General features: G+C 39.1%; 1 protein-coding gene across 1 annotated transcript in view; it reads left to right on the forward strand.

Annotated features, from left to right (window-relative positions):
- The window catches only part of TRPM6 (transient receptor potential cation channel subfamily M member 6), a 192901-nt gene that overhangs the window by 138033 nt on the left and 34820 nt on the right, over positions 1 to 20048 (forward strand). Inside the window, exons 23-29 of the mRNA XM_027105679.1 lie at positions 1041 to 1292; positions 3176 to 3350; positions 3555 to 3669; positions 7141 to 7334; positions 10174 to 10306; positions 17764 to 18896; positions 19042 to 19154. Of these exons, the coding sequence (XP_026961480.1) occupies positions 1041 to 1292; positions 3176 to 3350; positions 3555 to 3669; positions 7141 to 7334; positions 10174 to 10306; positions 17764 to 18896; positions 19042 to 19154 (2115 nt within the window). The remainder of the gene's footprint in view (positions 1 to 1040; positions 1293 to 3175; positions 3351 to 3554; positions 3670 to 7140; positions 7335 to 10173; positions 10307 to 17763; positions 18897 to 19041; positions 19155 to 20048) is intronic.

Genomic DNA, 20048 nt, shown 5'->3' on the forward strand with positions numbered 1-20048 from the left:
TGGTATCTAGTTGTTTATAGACCCTCCAACTATTTGATTCCCCAAAAGTGTTTTTTTTTATAAAGCTGATGTTTTTTTATAGCCTAACATTACTTGCATATTATTGCGTTCATGTCACAGAGTGGCACATAAATGGCTAAAGTTGTGCAATGTGTAAAGAATTCATTTATAGTTTTTGAAAGTTCTTACTAAACATTTTTGAACATTTAAGATAAAAATCCCTCTGGGGCAAGTAGTCCAAGAAACAAAACAAAGCAAACTTTTCATTTTTAGTTTGCAATGAGTCACTTAAAACAAAAGAAAAGGAATGAATATTCCTATCCAGTTATAACTGCAATCACATACCGTATGACTTAGGCTGTTTTAGATATCATTGTATATGTATCTCTACCTCTGTGCATTTACATACAATGATTTTGTCCTAGAGCTAATATGACCAACCTTGTATATTATGTAGAAAACAATTCAGCAGAAAAACATTATCCGAATTCTACCATTTTTATTATGCTTCAGGGAAAATAGCTTTTTACTGTTTTACATTTAAGTTTGTCTGATATTCTGTTGCAGGGGTAATTTCTTATAATAGTGAATTCTAATATCACGTTCTGAGTAATTTGCTAACGACTCACTAAATTGCAGTAGTGGGGCCAGATTACAGGATTCTTTGGTTTTTTTGCACTAGGCTATACGTCATGAAATGGAATTGCAGCTATATTCCATTGCAATATTGAGTTTTAAATGTCTTGGTGTTTCCCTGTGTTGGTTTGGGATTAATGAAAGCTAGAAAAACTTTTCTTTTTTAAAAAAAATTCTGGTTCGTTTTTAAATAGCTGGCCAGTACTAACAGTGAGATTAAACTACATTTATAGAATTGTTTAAATAATTCATTCCCCAAGGATAACTTACGTCTCCAAAATCCCCTTATGATCTAAGGTTTGGCATGATTGCAAATACTCCTTAAAAGAACAGTTGACGTATTAAAGATCATATTGATCTTGGGTTATAACCCATTCTTTAAGTTTCCCTCTTTCATCTTTTAGGTCTATATTTCAGAACCTGGGAAGTTTACTCAAAAGGTGAAGGTATGGATTAGCGAGTACTGGAATCTGATGGAAACTGTGGCTACTGGCCTGTTTTTGGTGGGTTTTGGCCTTCGGTGGGGTGACCCTCCTTTTTACACGGCGGGAAGACTAATATACTGCATCGACATCATATTCTGGTTCTCACGGCTCCTGGACTTCTTTGCTGTGAATCAACATGCTGGTCCCTATGTGACCATGATTGCAAAAATGGTGAGTCTGCTGTATAATCTGGTGTTCTTTTAATAGTTCTACTTAATTTCATGGTTCACATACATTGGTTTAACTTTTGAAATTATTTAAAGAAGCACACACGTCATCCCCACTTTCCTTATAACCATAAATTCATATTTAACAAATGTCCTTGGATAGCATATTGGGTAATTGATTACAATACTCAGCTTACCCTTTTCGTTAGGGCCAGATGATGGGGGGTTGAATCATATTTGTCTCTGAGCACAGTAATTCCTGAGGGCCAGATTTATGTGAGGCTACCACCAATAATATTTTCTGCTGAAATATTGATTTGTCTTTTTATCTCTCCACCCCCAGCCAACTCTTAAATAGTGATTACTGTGGGCCACAGATTGTTCTAAGTACTTTGTATGTATTAACTCATTTAATCTTCAAAACAACTTTACGACATGGGTACTATTATTATCCACATTTTATGTTCAAGGAAATGGAGTTCAGGTAAATTTCCCAAAGGCCTAAGTCAGGGAGCCAGGATTCAAATCTGGGCCACCTGGCTCTGTCTGCCATCTGAGCTCACTGTGCACTTGTATTAGCCCTGTCCAACTGGCTTTGCACAGGACCTAAGAAAGACAGTACCTCAAGATCATCTTTGCTTTTTCTTCTGGAATACTCACTGGCAGGGAAGGGGCAAGTTCTTGAGAAGGAAAGGTAATGTTGAAACAAAGGAGAAAGACAGAAAAGGGAGAACCTCCAGGATTCCAAAGATAGATTTTTTTTATTTTATACTTTTCTCTTAGACCAGCAATATTTTCTCTGGTCTTGGTGACATTGGTATTAATTCAGTAGGTTATGCTGAGGTAATCACTGTATCTCAGTGACTTAGCACAAGTTTATTTCTCCCTGATACAAAGATTGATGTATGCTCATGGAGGCCGCCCTCTACCCAGTGACTCAGGGATCGCAAATCATTCCATCCTGGGACATAGCTGTGTCAACATGTGGCTTCTGAGGTTTCCTATGACAGGGAATAAGAGGGATGGAGAACATCTAACAGCTTTTAACTGCTCTGGATGGGAAGTGACTCAAATCACTGTTACTCCACAGCCCAGTGGCCAGGAATAGGTCAGGTGGCTCCTGCCTCATGGAAGGGAAGCTCATGGAATATTTATGGAGTATGTCTCTGCCACAGGGAACAAGTGGGTTGAACTGATGTACATTTAGTAATTGAAATGAATTATTTAAAAGAGCCTTTAGAAAATTACAGTACATGTGCTCTATATACATGTGTGTATAGTACATGTGTGTACTGTATGTGCTCCATTGTGCATTATAACAACCAGGCTTACTTTTAATACAAAGACTACGTGTTTGCGAGTTAATGAACCACTGGATTTAACAAACATCATTTTATAGTTGTTTTTGCATCTTTAAAAAAAAAATTCTTCACTTCATTAGGATGTTCAGTACCTTGGAGCAGATTCTTGGTCTGATCAATTTCTCAGACTCTTAACTCCTGAAGATAATCCTGGGAATAAGGAGCCATTTTACTAATTTGAATATCCCTATTTTTTTTTCTTTTTCTAACCTCTGATGAAAAGTTAGGTATTAGTTAATCAAACGCTATTCATATTTCATCACATCTTAAAAAAAGAAGCACAGATCCTCTACAGTTAGCACACTTAAATTACTCCATAGACTACATTGACATGAAACATATACTGTGCAGAGAAACCAAAATGTGTTAGCCAAAGGAAATCCAGCTATTCATGGACTAGGCATTTTGGTCAATGACCAGACAGTCTTATTATTGGCAGGTATAATTATGATGGCTGCAGGTGTTTGATTTGTTTTAAATTTCAAATCTGTGGTAAACTTCTGGCTGTGCTGTGCTTTTTTTGCAGACGGCAAACATGTTCTACATCGTGATCATCATGGCCATCGTCCTGCTGAGCTTTGGAGTGGCGCGCAAGGCCATACTTTCACCAAAGGAGCCTCCATCCTGGAGCCTTGCTCGAGATATCGTGTTTGAGCCATACTGGATGATCTATGGAGAAGTCTATGCTTCAGAGATAGATGGTACGTAGAGGATTCCGCCACCATGCAGCAATTGAACCTTTGTAGATACTCAGAGTAATAAAGAACCCTGGAAAACAACCATCTGAATCTTAAAAATGTCAAGAGTTTGTGGTATTCTGCTAAGTCAATATGCTAAATATTTGTCTAGAGTCATAGGACCGTGATTCACCTTATCTCTCATTCTTTTAAATTCTTTATTTGTAGTTTGTTCAAGCCAGCCGTCCTGCCCTCCTGGTTCTTTTCTTACTCCGTTCCTGCAAGCTGTCTACCTCTTCGTGCAATATATCATCATGGTGAACCTGTTGATTGCTTTCTTCAAGTAGGTTATTTTAATCAAATACAGTTATTTTGTATGAATCAAAAATGGGTGCAGGTATTTTGAAAGATTCACATGTAACCTTTGTTTTTTGTGTGTTTCATGTCTAATTACTGTGGTTTTAAAATATGGGCATGGAACTACTGGCAGGAAGGCAGCAGAATATGAGAAGAGAAAAAACAATAAATAGAGAGTGTAATAACAGCGGACTGAAAGGAGATCATACACTGTAATTAAGCAATAATTTGGAATCGTGGAGAGTAACAATTGATGAGGCTGAAAGTTGGTTAAAGGGTCCTTGATAACTTCCCTTCATTGGCTCTCAGTATATCTCATTCTCTGTTTTCTTCTATATCACTTTTCACTTCTTCTCAGTCTTCATCATATTCTCTTCAACCTTTTAACATTGGAATGTCCCTGGGCCCAGATGTTTGTTTTGTTTACACTTTGGTGATCTTGTTCAGTTTCCTGTATATGTATACTGATGAATCCCAACTGATATCTTCAGCCTAGATCTCTTTCTTGAACTTCAGTCCTGTAGATCCAGCTCTCCTGTTCCATTACCAGTCAGATGTATAATATTGGGTTGGCCAAAAAGTTCGTTCGGGTTTTTCCATAACCTGTTATGGACAAAACCGAATGAACTTTTTGGCCAACCCAATAGATTTCTGAACTTTCAAATGTCCAAATTCTTGATCTCCCCTCTTTCCCAACATACACTTATTCTGCTTGTAGTCTTTCCCAAATCTATAAGGAAGACCACATGTTTCTGTCAAAGCTTCATCTTTCCCATTGTTCGGACCAAAAACCTTGGCATTCTTAATGCGTCCCATATTTCTAGCTCTAGACTGTCAGGAATACCTGTTGACTCCATCTTCAAATAGATCATCAGTCCAACCGCCTCTCACCACCCCACTGCTACTACCACAAAGCCTCCTAGTTTATTTCTCTGCTTCTGTCTTTGGCCCCTATATTCTGTTCTCAACACAGTAGCCCTAATGACACTAAAATTTTTTAAATTACTTAATTAATTAATCACTCTATTCCCTAATGACCTTTAAAACATATGTCAGATGATGTCACTCATCTGCTCCAAACCATTCAAGGTTCCCCATTTCCTTCTGGGTAAAAGTCAAAGTTTCTACAATGACCTAGCTTCTCTGCTACTTCTCCAATCACCCATCACACTACTATTCCCCGAATCCATGCCTCTCCAGCCACACTGGCCCCTCACAGTTTTTCAAACAACACAGGGGTGTTTGCAGTTGCTGTTCCCTCTGCCTGGAATGCTCTTACCCCAGATATCAGTGTGGTCCATTCCCTCACCTCCTTCAAGCCTTTGCTCAAATGTTCCCCTCTTTAATTAGCCATAACCTAAGGATATTATTTAAAAGTGCAGCCCCCTTTCCTTCAAGCATCTCCTTGGCATGCCTGGTCCCCCTTACTCTTCTTTCTTTATACTACTGACTTATATATACAAATATATTTTATAATTTATCTCTATATTGTGTTTTCCCCCCGTTTATCTCTTATACTGGAATATAAGCTCCACAAGAACAAGTTTGTTTTTTTGGTTTTGGGGGGGGTTTTTTGGCCATTTTTTGCCCATGAATTTATCCCAGGCCCTGAAAAGAGTGCCTGGCACATATTTGTTTAATGGATGAAAGAAATCAAGTGAAGTGATGGGAAGAAACTAGTATTTTCTGAATGCCTCTTTTATGCCAGACACTCTACTAGGTATTTTATTCATTAATTATCTCACTGAAGAAAGATAGATAAGAAAAGGGAAATCAATGCATAGAAGTTAAGTAAAGAAAGTAGAGGAGATAAAGGCTGAAGGCAAGCAAAATAAATCAGAACACACACAAAGAGGACTGTTGTTGCGTATATATGGGGAAAACATACTTTTTTGCTTGTTACAAGATTATGTGATAGCTATCATCTCCCTTTAGCCTCACCATTTTATGCACTTGTAACATTTGCTCGTGTTTAATTACTGTAGCTATTTTTTTGACATTTCAAATAAGATTAGGAGTGGGTATGAGATTTTTGTTTCTCAAAAACGGCAGGTGTCAAAAGGGAGGCTGACAAATCCTCCCACAGGCTAGTCTTCTCACTGAGATGAATACACTGAGGACCGTACAAGCTGAGCAACCCCAGATTGGACTACTTGTCCAGAGGCCCCTTTCCAGATTCTGTAATTACAAAGAACCTGAAATACACTGTGAAGATCGCCACCTGCTGGTGGGCAGGCTGTGATCACACTTGCAGTGGGAGTAACATGTAATTTTGGTGGCCCTCAAACTTGATTGTGCAGAATTACCTGGAGGACTCACTGAGACACAGATCGCTAATTGGGTCGTTCTGGATAGGGCCCAAGAATTTGCATTCCTGACCTGTTCTCAGGTGATGCAGTGCTGGTGGCTCAGTGACTGCACTTTGAGAACTACCGTTAAACTCAGTCAGTCGTCAATGTTTCCTTCATCTACTTTATGAACTCTGAAACTTCCCTCCTCCTCTCGTCCTAAGCTGGCTTTCTCCAGGATAGTTCGGGTTCCTTCTCTTTATCATTACTGCAGTTTAGGGTTACCTGCATTTTTATTTGCTAAACGTGGCTGCCCTTCTCAAGTACTTCTCTGCCATCTTTCTCTAAAGAAAATAAATTACATATTAGCCTAAGCAAAATATTAAGATGGATATTCCATTGTGTCCTCCCCACCCATATCATGTTATAGACTTAAAGTTAAATAGTTAAGGGTGAATTTGTTCCACTCACCACAACTTCTATTACAAGTTCTATAATATCAACATATTTACTGCACTATCCGCATATTATAATTGATTAAAGGGAGAAAAATCCCAAGGTGGCCTACCAATAAGGAGTCACTTTTATTGTAAGGTTAATATAAATAATTGATCTAGCTGCTGAATCGAAGCTCTTCTTATTGACTTATTTTAGGATGAATTGATTTTTCTTCCATCTCTTCTTCTTCATTAATATTCTTTCGTTTGAATGTTTTAAGGAGGATTATTCTAGCACTTGTCACATTTGACATTAGGAGAATCTCTTCCTAAGGTTGATGATATAGCGGGACATTAAAGCTATTTACCATGAATGATGAGTTATGGACTGAAAAGACCCTCTTATGTGAGAAGAGATGGTGAATCAAGAATAATGTTACTTCCAGAGGACAGTTCTGTTCATTGAATTTAAACTGTTGGCATTTTCTTCTCTCTGATTGTAATTTCTGCCTTTTGCTTATTCTGATTAGCATATTTTAATGTAGAAGGTGATTAATGTATGTTGTTTGGTGGAAGAAGAATCGTAAATGCAATGGATATTATTTTTATTGGCTAACTACCGTCCATGTCAGGCGAACCAATCATAAAAGTTGGAAAATAAAGCAATAATCTAACTGTTATGTTTCAGGATTCCATATTAAAACACTGTCCTTCTCTTACTACAACTTACAGTAACGTTTACATAGATCTGAAATCCATTTCAAATAACCTGTGGAAATACAATCGCTATCGCTACATCATGACCTACCACGAGAAGCCTTGGCTGCCCCCGCCTTTTATCCTGCTGAGTCACATTGGTCTCCTCCTTCGCCGTCTTTGCCATCACCAAGTTCCAAATGACCAAGAAGAGGGTGATGTTGGATTAAGTAAGTTTTCGTTGGTGGGGCAGGAGGAAGAGAGTGCAAGAGTGGAGATCCAAGGTGAAGACACCTGGAACGTTGTCGATTAAATTCAGGGCACAGGATGGAAGGCTCTGGGAGTTAACTGACCAAAGAGTATCAGCTGAGCACCTGGGTCTAAGTAAATGCACGGATCTCATTACGTGGTTGTACCTTTTGCTAAAAGTAGCTGATACTTTGAAAGAAAGGAATAGGTAGGAACAGAATCTCTGCTTGGATGTGTAAAGGCTTTTTGTCACCTGGAAAACCCCGTGTTTTTACTCTGCTTAGCTGGGAAGATGTCAGAATAACTCCTAGAGAGTAGTCAGAGTGACCCATACTTATTTCCCTGTTGTTGAAGATGGACTCCAAATTGAAAGGATACAGAAGGTCTTGTGGACTAAGGGAAATAGATAAACCAGACTTTGCTTAGTTTATTCACCAGAATCATGGCTCTCTGGTTCTCTACTCTACTGAATATGGAGATGATTCTTTATAGATATTTCATATTTTCAAGAACTTCAACTCAGGATGCAGAAATGTGGATTGTCTTTTTTTTTTTTTGGGCAAAGCTTAACTCGACATATTTTGAGATTTTCCTAGTTCACTTTGCTTATCCATATGTAGCATGATATGACTGTCATACTAATTGTCATAAGAGAACATTCCTTCTTGTGGTTCAGAGGTCTTTCGTAGTTCCTCTAGGCCCGCTGGTACTAGGCCCATTTCTAGATAATTCCTAGATATAGAGGAAATGGATAGCATAAATTCACAATCCTTTATCTCAATCCCTAAATTCGAAATACATTTGAAAATGGAAAGTCTTTTTCTTCGTAAGTTGGAGAAAGACTCATTTGGACAGAAGAGGCTAACGGGACTAATGTAAGCCATTTATCCTCTTTATCCCTTGTAGTATGGATATTCATTGATTTTTGCTGCAGAAATGATGTGTTTGATTTCAGGGTATTGCCCTAGCTACAACTAGGGATTTTACTTCATTTATGGCATATGCACTATATTACCTTTCCAAAACTAGAAAACTTCTGATTTCTGAAATGGACTGGTTCCAGGAGTTTCAGGTAAGGGATTGTGGACTATTTATACATTCCGGTGGGCCCTTAGGAGGACAGATGTTATCACAAGGTTGACAGGGTGACATGCTTTTGCTCCTGTAGTTGAGTAGTTGGCTCCGTGAAGTATTTTCTTCTCTTGAGTCACTTGGTGGTTTATTTTTCTTTTCCATTTCTTTCCCCTAAGCGATTCAGCCTTTATATGGAAGTCAAAGCACAACTGAAGTTAATTTAAAGGCTTATAATAATATTATAATTTCCCGGCTTCTAATGGAGTGCCATCCCAGAACAACTGTAATCTAACAGGAGAGTGTGAACCACTTGAGAGATCCTGGGGTTAGCTAGGATTTGGCCCCGTTTTCTAGTACCATAACAAACAACGCTTTCCTGGGCTTACCTTGATCTGAGCTTATAGGATGATTTTGGTATAAAACTCGAGGAAGTATTCTGATGGACAGAGGTACATTCACCCTGAACTCTGGGAAATTCTTGAATTTTTGTGAGATTGCCTTTGATTCTCTGTATTGAGGATCAAGACGTTTGCACATGGGGAAGGAGTGCCACCTGGTGGACAGTCACAAGAACGTGCCACGTACTGCAAGCTGCACCTGTCAATGGAACTGCTCTGTGGGTTGTTTGCTCTCAGGAACCCACAGAAGGCTCAAATCATACAATTCTAAAGTTCCTTACTTATACAAGATTCTTTAATGCAAACACACATTTAGAGTTGAGTGGGGATGGGGATTTTTTTGGTGTCTGAAAGATGCTTCCAAGCCATAAAAATCAGAAAACATTGTACCTTTGAGTTGTGAACACCTTTTATGGCTGAGTATTTTCTTTTAGTCATCTTTTAGAATGAATATTTTCGTCTCTCATTTTATTGGAAAATTACAGAACATTTGCATTTCTAATAAATTCTGGAGAACTTTAATGGTTCTTTTTTTTTTTTTTCCTAATTTAGGTGAAATGATTGAAGGAAGAGGATATTCCAATTTTACCCTTTTTGCAACAGCATTTTTATATTTAACAAGGATTAGAAACTTGCTCAAAAGATAATGCATTTTTCTGCTAGGTCAGAGTAAGAGTCAAGGTGGTAGACCAAATGTGATTGCTGAAGTTTGATGTAGAATTGCATTAGTTTCATAACATCATGAAATGACTTGTCTTTTAATGAATTAATTGTAATTGTCAAGGAAGAAGTATAGCCTTGATTGGCCATTGACTCGTCATAATGTCTCTTTCTTCAGTAGAAGAACTTAGTATATACAAACTCGGTGTATATATAAACTCAGTGCAACGAGGTAACACTTTCTTATACTTACTGGATTAATTTCAACAGACTTTGACTTCTTCTAACCTTGATTTTAACCTGTAGGTTACTTATTGTCATTTTGACTGATAAACCAGTTGGTGGGGGAACTTCCATATGCATATAAATGTGGTGAATTTTTATGTGTAAAAGTATTCTAATTTAAGAAAATATTGAAGATAAAGTATCTGTTCCACGAGTCACCTTCAAATTCCCACATCTGTTTATAGGACAAAAAGGAAAGACCCAGCCTGGTGTTTCCAGTTATTTCTACATAGTGCTTCCCAATTAATATTAGGAATACAGTGTGACAAGGCAGCAAACTATTATCATGCAAGCTATGGTTTTATCCATTTTTAATACCAATGGAAGGAAAGTCAGACACTGTATCAGCTTCCTATGGAGGATGAATAATGACTCTTTTTATGCACTATACTTATTTCCATAGAGCTCTACCTGAGTAAGGAGGATCTGAAAAAACTTCACAGTTTTGAAGAACAGTGTGTGGAAAAATACTTCCATGAGAAGATGGAAGGTCTGAATTGTAGTTGTGAGGAACGAATCCGAGTGACGTCAGAAAGGTAAAAGTTATATATGTATTTTCACCCTCTAAACTGCTACCTAAACCTGATTCTACTAGAATGTCTGAAAAAAGTAGAAAGGTCTACTTTTAAAACCCAGAGGTTTCGATTTTCTAAAATTTCCTCTAGTATCGTATAATATTCATGCAATCAGTGCACATCTATTGAGCAACTACTATGTTCCAGGCAGTCTTCTAAGTTAGTAAAGATAAATGGTGAATAAGAGAGCAAGGGCCCTTCCTTCATAGCATTCACATTCTAGTGCGTGCATGTGGAGGGTTGGGGAAGGACAAAAAAGATATATGTAATTTAATGTCAGACAGTAAAAGAACAATGAAGGGGGAAAAAAGTAGTATAAGGGAATAGAGATGGATCGTGGTGAAGGGTCTGCTGGAGTTGGGGGTTGGGTCGGACCGCTTTGGGAGCCTGGTGCAGGAAGGTCGCTCTGAGGCAGCTGAGGAGGAGAGACTTGAGGGAGGTGGAATGGAGCAGCAAACGTGGATGCAGGTGAGTCCAGGAGCAGCAGGGTGCTGGTTGCACTGGGAATCATGGAGTCATAGTCTCGGGGTGCCTGACTAGCACTTGTGCAGTGGAGTTGAGGGCAGATTCACTGAAGCGTGTGGAGGGTGAATAGAAGTAGAGACAGTGATTAGAGGCAGATTTTCTAAGAAGTGTTTCTCTGAAGGGAGGTAAAGAGGGGCATGGGGACATGGTGCGGTTCTTTTGTTTCATGTGGAGATAATAAAAGTAATATATTTATTACTGGAAAAGATCTATCAGCAGGAGCCGGAGGGAGGAGGTGATTTGCTGAGTGAAGTCCTCAGGAAGGGCAGTTAACGGTGGGGGCCAGGAGAGAATATGGAGAGTGCTCCAGAGATGCAGCCAGGCTGCGGGAACGCAGTTCTCACGGCAGTCATCAGCTGAGGGTGTCTGTGGGTGTGTGTGATTTGGGGGGGCCGTTCAGAGGCTTGAAGAAAGAGGAGGCGTGTTGGAGAAAGTGGACAGATGTAGAAGCTCGTAGGTCAAAGCTGCTGTTCATGTGCCACTAATCGCAGCTACACAGCACTGGATCAAAATATGGACTGCATGTGATTGTATGCATTTAAAAAATTTAGAAATAATTGACATATTATGTTAGTTTCAAGTATACAACATAATGATTCGATATTTATATATTGTGAAATGATCACCACAGTGAGTCTCGTTAACGACTATCACCATACAGTTTTTTTTCTTGTGATGAAGTGTTCAAGGTCTACTCTCTTAGCAACGTTCAAATGTACAATACAGTATTATTAACTAAGTCCCCGTGATTATATGCATTTTTTAAAACGCAGCATTGCTTTCTTAATTGGAAGCAAATTGGCAGAAGTTAAATGTGTTCTCTTACTTTTGAATACACACGGACCTGACTATAAAATGTTATACCTAATTATGCATATATATTTTCTGATGTCCAAATAGATGGATAGTGAATCCTTAAATATGGCTTTATTTGAAATTGAATCACCTTAAGAACTTTCTAAATGGTCACCTTGGGCGTATGACTTATTTCTGAACTTTTAAAATTAATACCATATTTATGTAAATATATTTTAGGTAGCTGATTGAATTTCAGATCAAATTTTAATAGTGAGGAAAAAAATCGAGTATCAAATAACAATTTGTGAACCCACAACATTCTATTTTACTTAAATAATATCTTTAGGCCAAAACTCTATGAGCTTCCTTCTTTCCCTTTCACCTCTCCACACGTTCTGCCTCCTTTGTAGCTATGCTCATTGAGGCCTGCGGGCCAGCTTGGTTCTGCTTTGTATATGTACCCAGATAGGAGTTTACAGAGCCGGCATGAAGTCCTGCTTCTAGCTATGTGTACTTGGGCAAGTTTACTCTGGGCCTTGTTTTCTTCTCTGTAAAATGGACACAAAAATAGACCTACCTTTTAGGGTCGTTGTGAGGATTCCATGGGATAATATAGATGAACCGTGTGGCAGTGTGCTAATGGATAGTAAGGGAGTAGTGAAAGTTATCTATTATTATGTAAAATTAGGCTCCAATTTTGTGAGTATAATTTCTTCTAAAATACATATTCCCTTCCAAACCTTAAGAAAAGGGATGTAAATAGATAAGATGGGTCAAGATAGGCACCTCCGCCCCCCAGTATTATGCACTGGAACAAGGTCATGGAGAGCCCTTCACTTTACACTATAAACTAAGGAAAAATTTTAGGTGGTCAAACAGATTTACCTTCTAGGTTGTTAGCATATGGATTTGAGGAGTCAGAATTGGAACTTGGGAGACCGCTCGAGAGATTGATACAACAGACAGATGACGCCCAAGGACTAGCCAAATTGGTGGTGGCATTGAAAGAAGTCCATTTGGTCTGCTGTAACAAAATACCGTAGACTGAGTGCCTCATAAGCAGCAGAAAGTTACTGCTTACAGTTCTGGAGGCTGGAAGACTGAGATTAGGGTGCAAGGATGGTCAGGTGAAGGCCCTCTTCGGGATACAAACTTCTCATTGTGTCCTTACATGGTGGAAGGGGCTAAGGAGCTCTACTGGGGTCTCTTTTATGAAAAGTAGAGCACTGATCCCATTCGTGAGGGCTCCACTGTTTTGACCTAATCACCTCCCAAAGGCCCCACCTACTAATACCATCACTGTTGAGGGTTAGGATTTCAACGTGAATTTTAGGTGGGGACACAAACATTTAGGCCATAGCAAAGAGGATAAAGGCATATTTAGAGAGGACAATTCAAGAGGTGAGTTAAGGATTGGCTGTGGCAGTAAGGGAGAGGATGAAGTCCAGGATGACTCATATCTGTAGCAGGGTAATTAGGTGAAAGGTGGCACTAAAAGATAAAGAGTACAAAATGCATGGCAGGGAGGGTGGGGGAAAGCAATGAGGTTTAGATTTTGTTGAGCCTGAGATTCTGGTGGTGCGTTTATCCAGAGATGTCTGCAAGGCTTTACATACGTGAATCTGAAGCCCTAGGGCAAAATTTGAACTGGACAAGGAAATTTGGGAGTCATCTGCCTATTTTAGGAAAATAAAATTATGACAGAGGAAGCGCTCATGCTCAGGAAGCAAGTGGAGTGAGGAGACTCAGTGGGTTGAGGGTCTCACCCTGAGAGGTGTCAACACCTGTATAATGGACCGAGGAAGAGGAACTAATGGAGAAGACTAAAAAGAATTGATCAGAAGAGTATAACGAAAACCAGGAGAAGGTAGTATCACGAGTCAAGTGAATACAGAATGAAAACTGGAGAACCAGACATTAAAAAAAGTAATTTAATAATAATAATTAGTAATAATAATACTAATAGTAAACTGAACACCAGTAATCATCATATGCTATCACATTTATCTTGAATTTTTTTCTTGGGATTTGAGTAGAGAAGGATTAGATGGTAGATGGTTATGTAGCTTCTGAAAAATATTCTAGATGCTTTCAAGGGCTCTAGTATTTGATTAATGAAGCCCTAATTTAACTTCAAAACACAGTCGATCAATTTTCCTTCTTGATAGAGCTATCTCACCAGCCCTCTTTTTACATGGTTGTCCTTGTTGAGGTCATTCTGGGGAGCTTGTAAATGAAGTATGGGAGAGAGGGAAGAATATTTTCCAGTGGTAACTCAGCAGTAGTTTGAAGAGGGAGCGAAAGGAAGTTAGGAAGATATTTGCATGTTTGCCTAACTCTGAAGAAGAGATTACCTATATCTTTACAGAGTTAAGTGAATTGTAAAAAAGGAAGGAGAACATATTAAGGCTGTTTCATATCTTACTTTCTCTATTTGGAACGCCAGCTACTTTTTGTCCCTAGTAACGTAAGCCAGTGTTTTTCCTCTCTATGTTCTATGGAGTAAGATGTTAACTAGGTATTTTTCCATATTAAGCATGTTTGGGTATGTCATATTTGGGAAATACTACATTTAAAAAAAGTTTAAACACTTTATCATAATGGGCATTGTGACTCAGTAGAGTTATAGTTTGAGCTCTTCCTATAATCATTTCGCCATGAAACCTTACTGAGAAACCTTTGTGAACAACTCCCAGCATGGAAAATGTGGGTGCAATTCATTTACCCCTTCACGGGACTCTAGGACCCCAGTAGAACTTTGCCTGGATCCCTGCTGAGTTGCTGAGAGGTGCTGGAGTGCAGTGGTTAATGCCATCGAATATGGAGTCACACCCTCTGGCTTTGAAGCCTCACTCTGTCATTGACCATGTGACTGGCCATGTGACCTCTTTTCATGAAGGGATAGTAGGGTGGTCATGTGGATTAAATAAAATAATGTAAAATGCCTGGCACATAATGAGTGCTCAGTGAATATTATGATTATCATGATGATTATACTTGTTATAATTTCATTTTACAATATCTGGTCCAGAGACCCACAATGAAATAATAACCGTACTGGTTTTCCCACCACCCTCAAACCTTGCACAAAGGAAACTAAAATTACGAGAATTTCTTTTACATGTCAGAATGACTAAAAGACTAGATTAAATTAATGTAGATGGTAGCTGAGGGATATAATTAAAATATATTTTATAGGACATTGAGCTTTAGAAAAGAAGTGCCTTTGAAAGCAAGAGGACCTGATTTGAGAGTGACCCGGTTATTTGCCTAAGTCTCTATTGTAGCAATGTTACCTGTGCTGTGAATAGTTGCTGGTGTCTGTTGTATCCCTTCCATGTGACTGCTGCTAATGGAACTTAATGAGTTTCCATTACTGCTGTTTGGACTGTACAGTTTTTGAATTAGTTGAAACAGTGCACTAGATGGAGAGGCTCTAATTAAGCATATTTGGAAGGGAATATGCATATATTTTGTTCTCTTTTCTTCATCATCCTTGCCAATTCTAGTTTTATAGGTTCTAGAAGGTCAAGAAGCCTTTACTAAGGCACTACTGAGTTATAGAAGTTGAAGCAAGAAAGAGAGGGTTCCACCCACATAGGTGATAATCAAAATTATACCATCCTCTTTATTCTTTAACTCCTATCTACAAAGCTTCCAGGAAGAAGTGGAAGATTTCTCAATCCATGTGACTTGAGATATATTCTAGAGAGGGGATGTCTAACACTATTTTGGGAAGTGCTTGCTACAGCTGAGTGCTAAGCTCTTCATGGTACAATTACTGCTTTTCCCAGCCCTCAAATAAGACTGGGGGCAATTTGTTATTTCTGCATACGGTCATGTCAGCCATGAAACTGTTGGTTTCCTCCCTTGCAATTTTTCACTTTATTCCTGTTTATCAAAGATTTTCATTATGGGGAAATTGGAAAGTATACTCCTTCCTCCAAATAAAAGAATGAAACAGGGAGAAAAGAAAGAAAAAAATGTCACAAGCTAGAGTCCACTGTGAAAAATTTGGTCTTTTTCCATTTAGTCTTCCAGATATTTTTAGTTAAAATTATACAGGTTTGCATTTTGTCCCCCTACCCACCTTACACATCAAAAACATTTCTCCAAGTAATTAAATATTCCTTGTAAACATATTTTAATTTTTACTGTTTCTTGACTTACAAAGTTTTTATCACAAATTTAAAAGTATATAATGCAGACCACCACAGACATCCACATCCCCACCCCTGCTGTCAGAAATAGACAAAGAAAATGACTACTAACAATGTAAGTATGATTTTTAATGGCTGCATAATATTCTATCTCATCTGTCTGCCTTAGCATAGTAAAATTCCTGCCTCTTTATTTGTCTTGGCTATTTGAACGTTCCAATGTTGCATCCCTGCCAACCTTGAGTCACTAAATCTCTTTTTAAAAATTTGCTAGATTAAAAAAATGTCACAGTGTAGACGAACTCATTGTTGTCTTATTTTTATTGATAATTTCTCTGCTTACCTAATGAGATTGGATATTTTACCACGTTTCATTCTCTTTTGTGAATTATCTATTCATGTCCTTTGGGGGTCTTTATATTTTTTTTCCTCAACAATTTGTAAAAACTTTTGACTACTTAGGGGATACAAACAGCTCACTGTATTTGTTAGAATCATTTCCTGTTTATTTTTTGTTTTCAAATTTTGTGTTTTATTTTCATGTGTATGAGTTTCATTTTATGTAACCACAAAATATGTATTTTGTAATTTATTTTGATTGTTAAGCTTAGATAACTGTATTAATTTCCTAGGGCTGCCATAATAAAGTAAATTGGGTGTTTACTGGGTGTCTTACAACAACAGAAAACTGGGTGTCTTACAACAACAGAAATTTGTTATCTCACAGTTCTGGAGGCTAGAAGTCCGAAATTACGATGTTGGCAGGTCCATGTTTTCTCTGGTGGCTCTAGGGAAGAAATCTTTCCTCGCCTCTTCTAGCTTCTGGTGTTTGCTGACACTCCTTGGTGTTCCTTGGCTTGTAGACGCATCACTCCAGTCACAAGGTGGTCTTCTCCCTGTGTATCGTCACACTGTCTTCCCTCTATGTCCAAATTTCCCTTTTTTATAAGGATATGAGTTGTATAGGCTTATGGCACACCTTAATGATCTTATTTTAACTTGATTACCTCTGTAAAGACCCTACTTTCAAATAAAGTCACATTCTAGGAGTACACATTCTAGGGGTTAGGATTTCAACATACCTTTTGGGGCGGTGGGGAGGACACAAAACAAAACCTATCCCCATACAGGGGTATTTACAGAGATATATACAGATATATTTTCTTTGTTCTTTCTAATTCTCTAAATGAAATCAATTGTTACATTTAATTTGACTCTACTTGCAATTTGCTTTTGTACTTGCATAGCTGAAGGTGCCTTGTGTTGCTTTTACATGAATCCATGGGTAGACATCATAATTTTGGGTTAAAGTATCCAAAGTCATTTAAAAATTTGCCTCGGGCTTTCTCTGAATGTAGGTCTCTTAAAATGGGTTTTGTTTGAAAGTTGGGATGCCTGGTTGTACTGTAGACTTGGAATATTATTCTAAAAGATCTGTAATTTTTTTTTTCTAATTATGTATTTGCTTATTGATTCTGTTCCTATCATTCTAGTTTCTTCCTCAGGATTTCCTTTCTCTACCAAAATAGCACAGTGCTGGACAATAAGAGATATTAAAATATTTGCCTTGTAAATTAATGAATATCTTAATGAATACAAATGGGCTGATTGATGAGATGATTGAAGGGATAACTAGCAGGAAGCTGGAAATGTGACTCTGAAATATTGGAGAGAAATAAGGGGTAGAAATACAATTTGTAATTTTCCTTATTAAGGTGATAGTGGGAATTACAGGAGTGGGTGAGATCACCTGGGATGAGAGTATGTGTTGGATAGAGAAGAAGGCAGGAGACAGACCTAACTTTGGGAAGCGGCTTGGGCTGAGGAGCCACCTAAGGATGGAAGCAGGACAGGAAGAGAGTAAGGCAAGTTCCCACTTACTGTGTTTATTGGCTTACTGTGCTTATTGGTTTTCTCCCTCCCTTTTTCCCTTAGGGTTACAGAAATGTGCTTCCAACTGAAAGAAATGAATGAAAAGGTGTCTTTCATAAGGGACTCCTTATTGTCTTTGGACAGCCAGGTGGGACACCTGCAGGACCTCTCTGCCCTTACAGTGGATACCTTAAAAGTCCTTTCTGCTGTTGACACCTTACAAGAGGATGAGGCCCTCCTGGCCAACAGAAAGCATTCTACTTGCAGAAAACTTCCCCACAGCTGGAGCAATGTCATCTGTGCAGAGGTTCTAGGCAGCCTGGAGATCTCTGGAAAGAAGAAATACCAGTGTTATAGCATGCCCCCTTCTTTGCTGCGGAGCCTGGCCAGAGGCTGGCATCCCCCACGAGTGCAGACAGGGCCCTTTCTTGAGATTACAGACAGAAAGTTTTCAAATGTAAGAGATGACCAGGAAGAGCAAGAAACAGAAAATAGTATAGTTGCTTCTGGGGTGTCCCTGAACAGGCAAGCACACCCAAAGTATGGCCAATTTCTCCTGGTCCCTTCTCATCTAGAGCAAGTTCCTTATTCTGCAGAAACCAACTTGCCTCTGTCCAGACCATCTTTGGAAGCAGGTACAGATGTGCTGGCAACTGAACATGTCACCCAGAGTGCGGTCCCTGTTCATCTGATGTGGCAGACCCCGGTTGTCTCAGCCCAGGGCTCAGTGGTGGAAACCAAGGAGCAGTGTGAGTCACTTGCTCAGTTACCAGCCAGACAAGACAAGGAGGAGCAAGTGCTACCCACATTGATTTGCACACCTGCACCCGTTAAAGTGACCTCCCTCCCTTCCCAAGTCAAGAGCATGCAAACTGGAGGTGGATATGTGAACTGGGCATTTTCAGAAGGCGATGAAACTGGTGTGTTTAGCACCGAGAAACAATGGCAAACCTGCTTGGCCTCCACTTGTAACTGTGACTCCAAACAGAGTGAACAATGTCAGAGGCAGATCCAGGACAGATCCCTATCTGATAAGTCAACAAGATTGGCCCAGAGGGATTGCCCAGAGGTGGGACCATGGCTTCAGCAAAACACATCCCTTCGGATCAGTCCCCTTCGTAGAGACAGGCCCTTCATTAGGAGTCAGAGTTTAAGAATACACAAAGAGGAGAAATTGAAGATCTGTAAGATTAAAAGTAAGAAGTAAACATATTTACAACCAGTATTAAATTCTTGCATTGCTACCATTCTCATTCTCCCCATTCTGTCAGTCCTTTCTGTGAAACAAAATGGTTCCACCTACCATCTTACACTTTCTCATGTAAATCATTTCCCTTACAGATCTTTCAAAATCCTCAGAGATAGGACAGTCAAAATGGATCAAAGCAAAAATGCTAACCAAGGATAGGAAATTGTCAAAGAAAAAGAAGAAAACACAAGGACTACAGGTGCCAGTAAGTGTCTTTTGTGTTTTTGGCAATTGAGGTAGTATCCTAACTTAGCTTGGTTTTTCTCTATTCTAAAGTGCCACGTACACAAAATAGCATTGTCCTGGAAGGAACGAAGATGCAAATTTAAGAGTCAGCAAAGTGGATTTGCCACAATTCATTTGTCAACTCATATGTTGAAAGACATTTGTGTTATTTTCAGTTTTTGGCTATTCCAAACAAAGCTGTTATGAACATTTGTGTACAAGTCTTTGTGTGGACATATGTTTTAATTTCTCTTTGGTAAATATTTAGGAGTGGAATGCTAGAGTCTTATAGTAAGTATCTGTTTAATTTTAGAAGAAACATACATCCCCACCAGCTTATGAGTAGTAGGTTGAGAGTTCCAGTGGTCCACATCCTCACCAATCCTTAGTATGCTCAGTCTTTTTAATTTTAGCATATTAGTGGGTGTGTAGTGGTATCTCACAGTTGTTTCGTTTGCATTTCCGTAGTGACTAGTGCTGCTAGGTATCTTTTCGTGTACTTATGTTCCATCTGTATATCTTTTTTTGTGACATATCCATTCAAATCTTTTGTTCATTTAAAAAATTGGGTTGTGGGACTTCCCTGGTGGTGCAGTGGTTAAGAATCCTCCTGGCAGTGCAAGGGGACACGGGTGCGGTCCCTGGTCCGGGAAGATCCTGCACGCTGTGGAGCAGCTAAGCCCGTTCATTACAACTACTGAGCTTGTGCTCTAGAGCCCACGAGCCACAACTACTGAGCCTGCGCACCACAACTACTGAAGGCTGCGAGCCCTAGAACCCATGCGCTGCAACTACTGAAGGCCATGTGCTCTAGGGCCCACGTGCTGCAACTACTAAGTCCATGTGCTGCAACTACTGAAGCCCACGTGCCTAG

This window comes from Aethalodelphis obliquidens, unplaced genomic scaffold, assembly GCF_003676395.1.
Source record: "Aethalodelphis obliquidens isolate GAN/ISIS:26980383/991018 unplaced genomic scaffold, ASM367639v1 scaffold7, whole genome shotgun sequence".
Classification (NCBI taxonomy): Eukaryota; Metazoa; Chordata; class Mammalia; order Artiodactyla; family Delphinidae; genus Aethalodelphis; species Aethalodelphis obliquidens.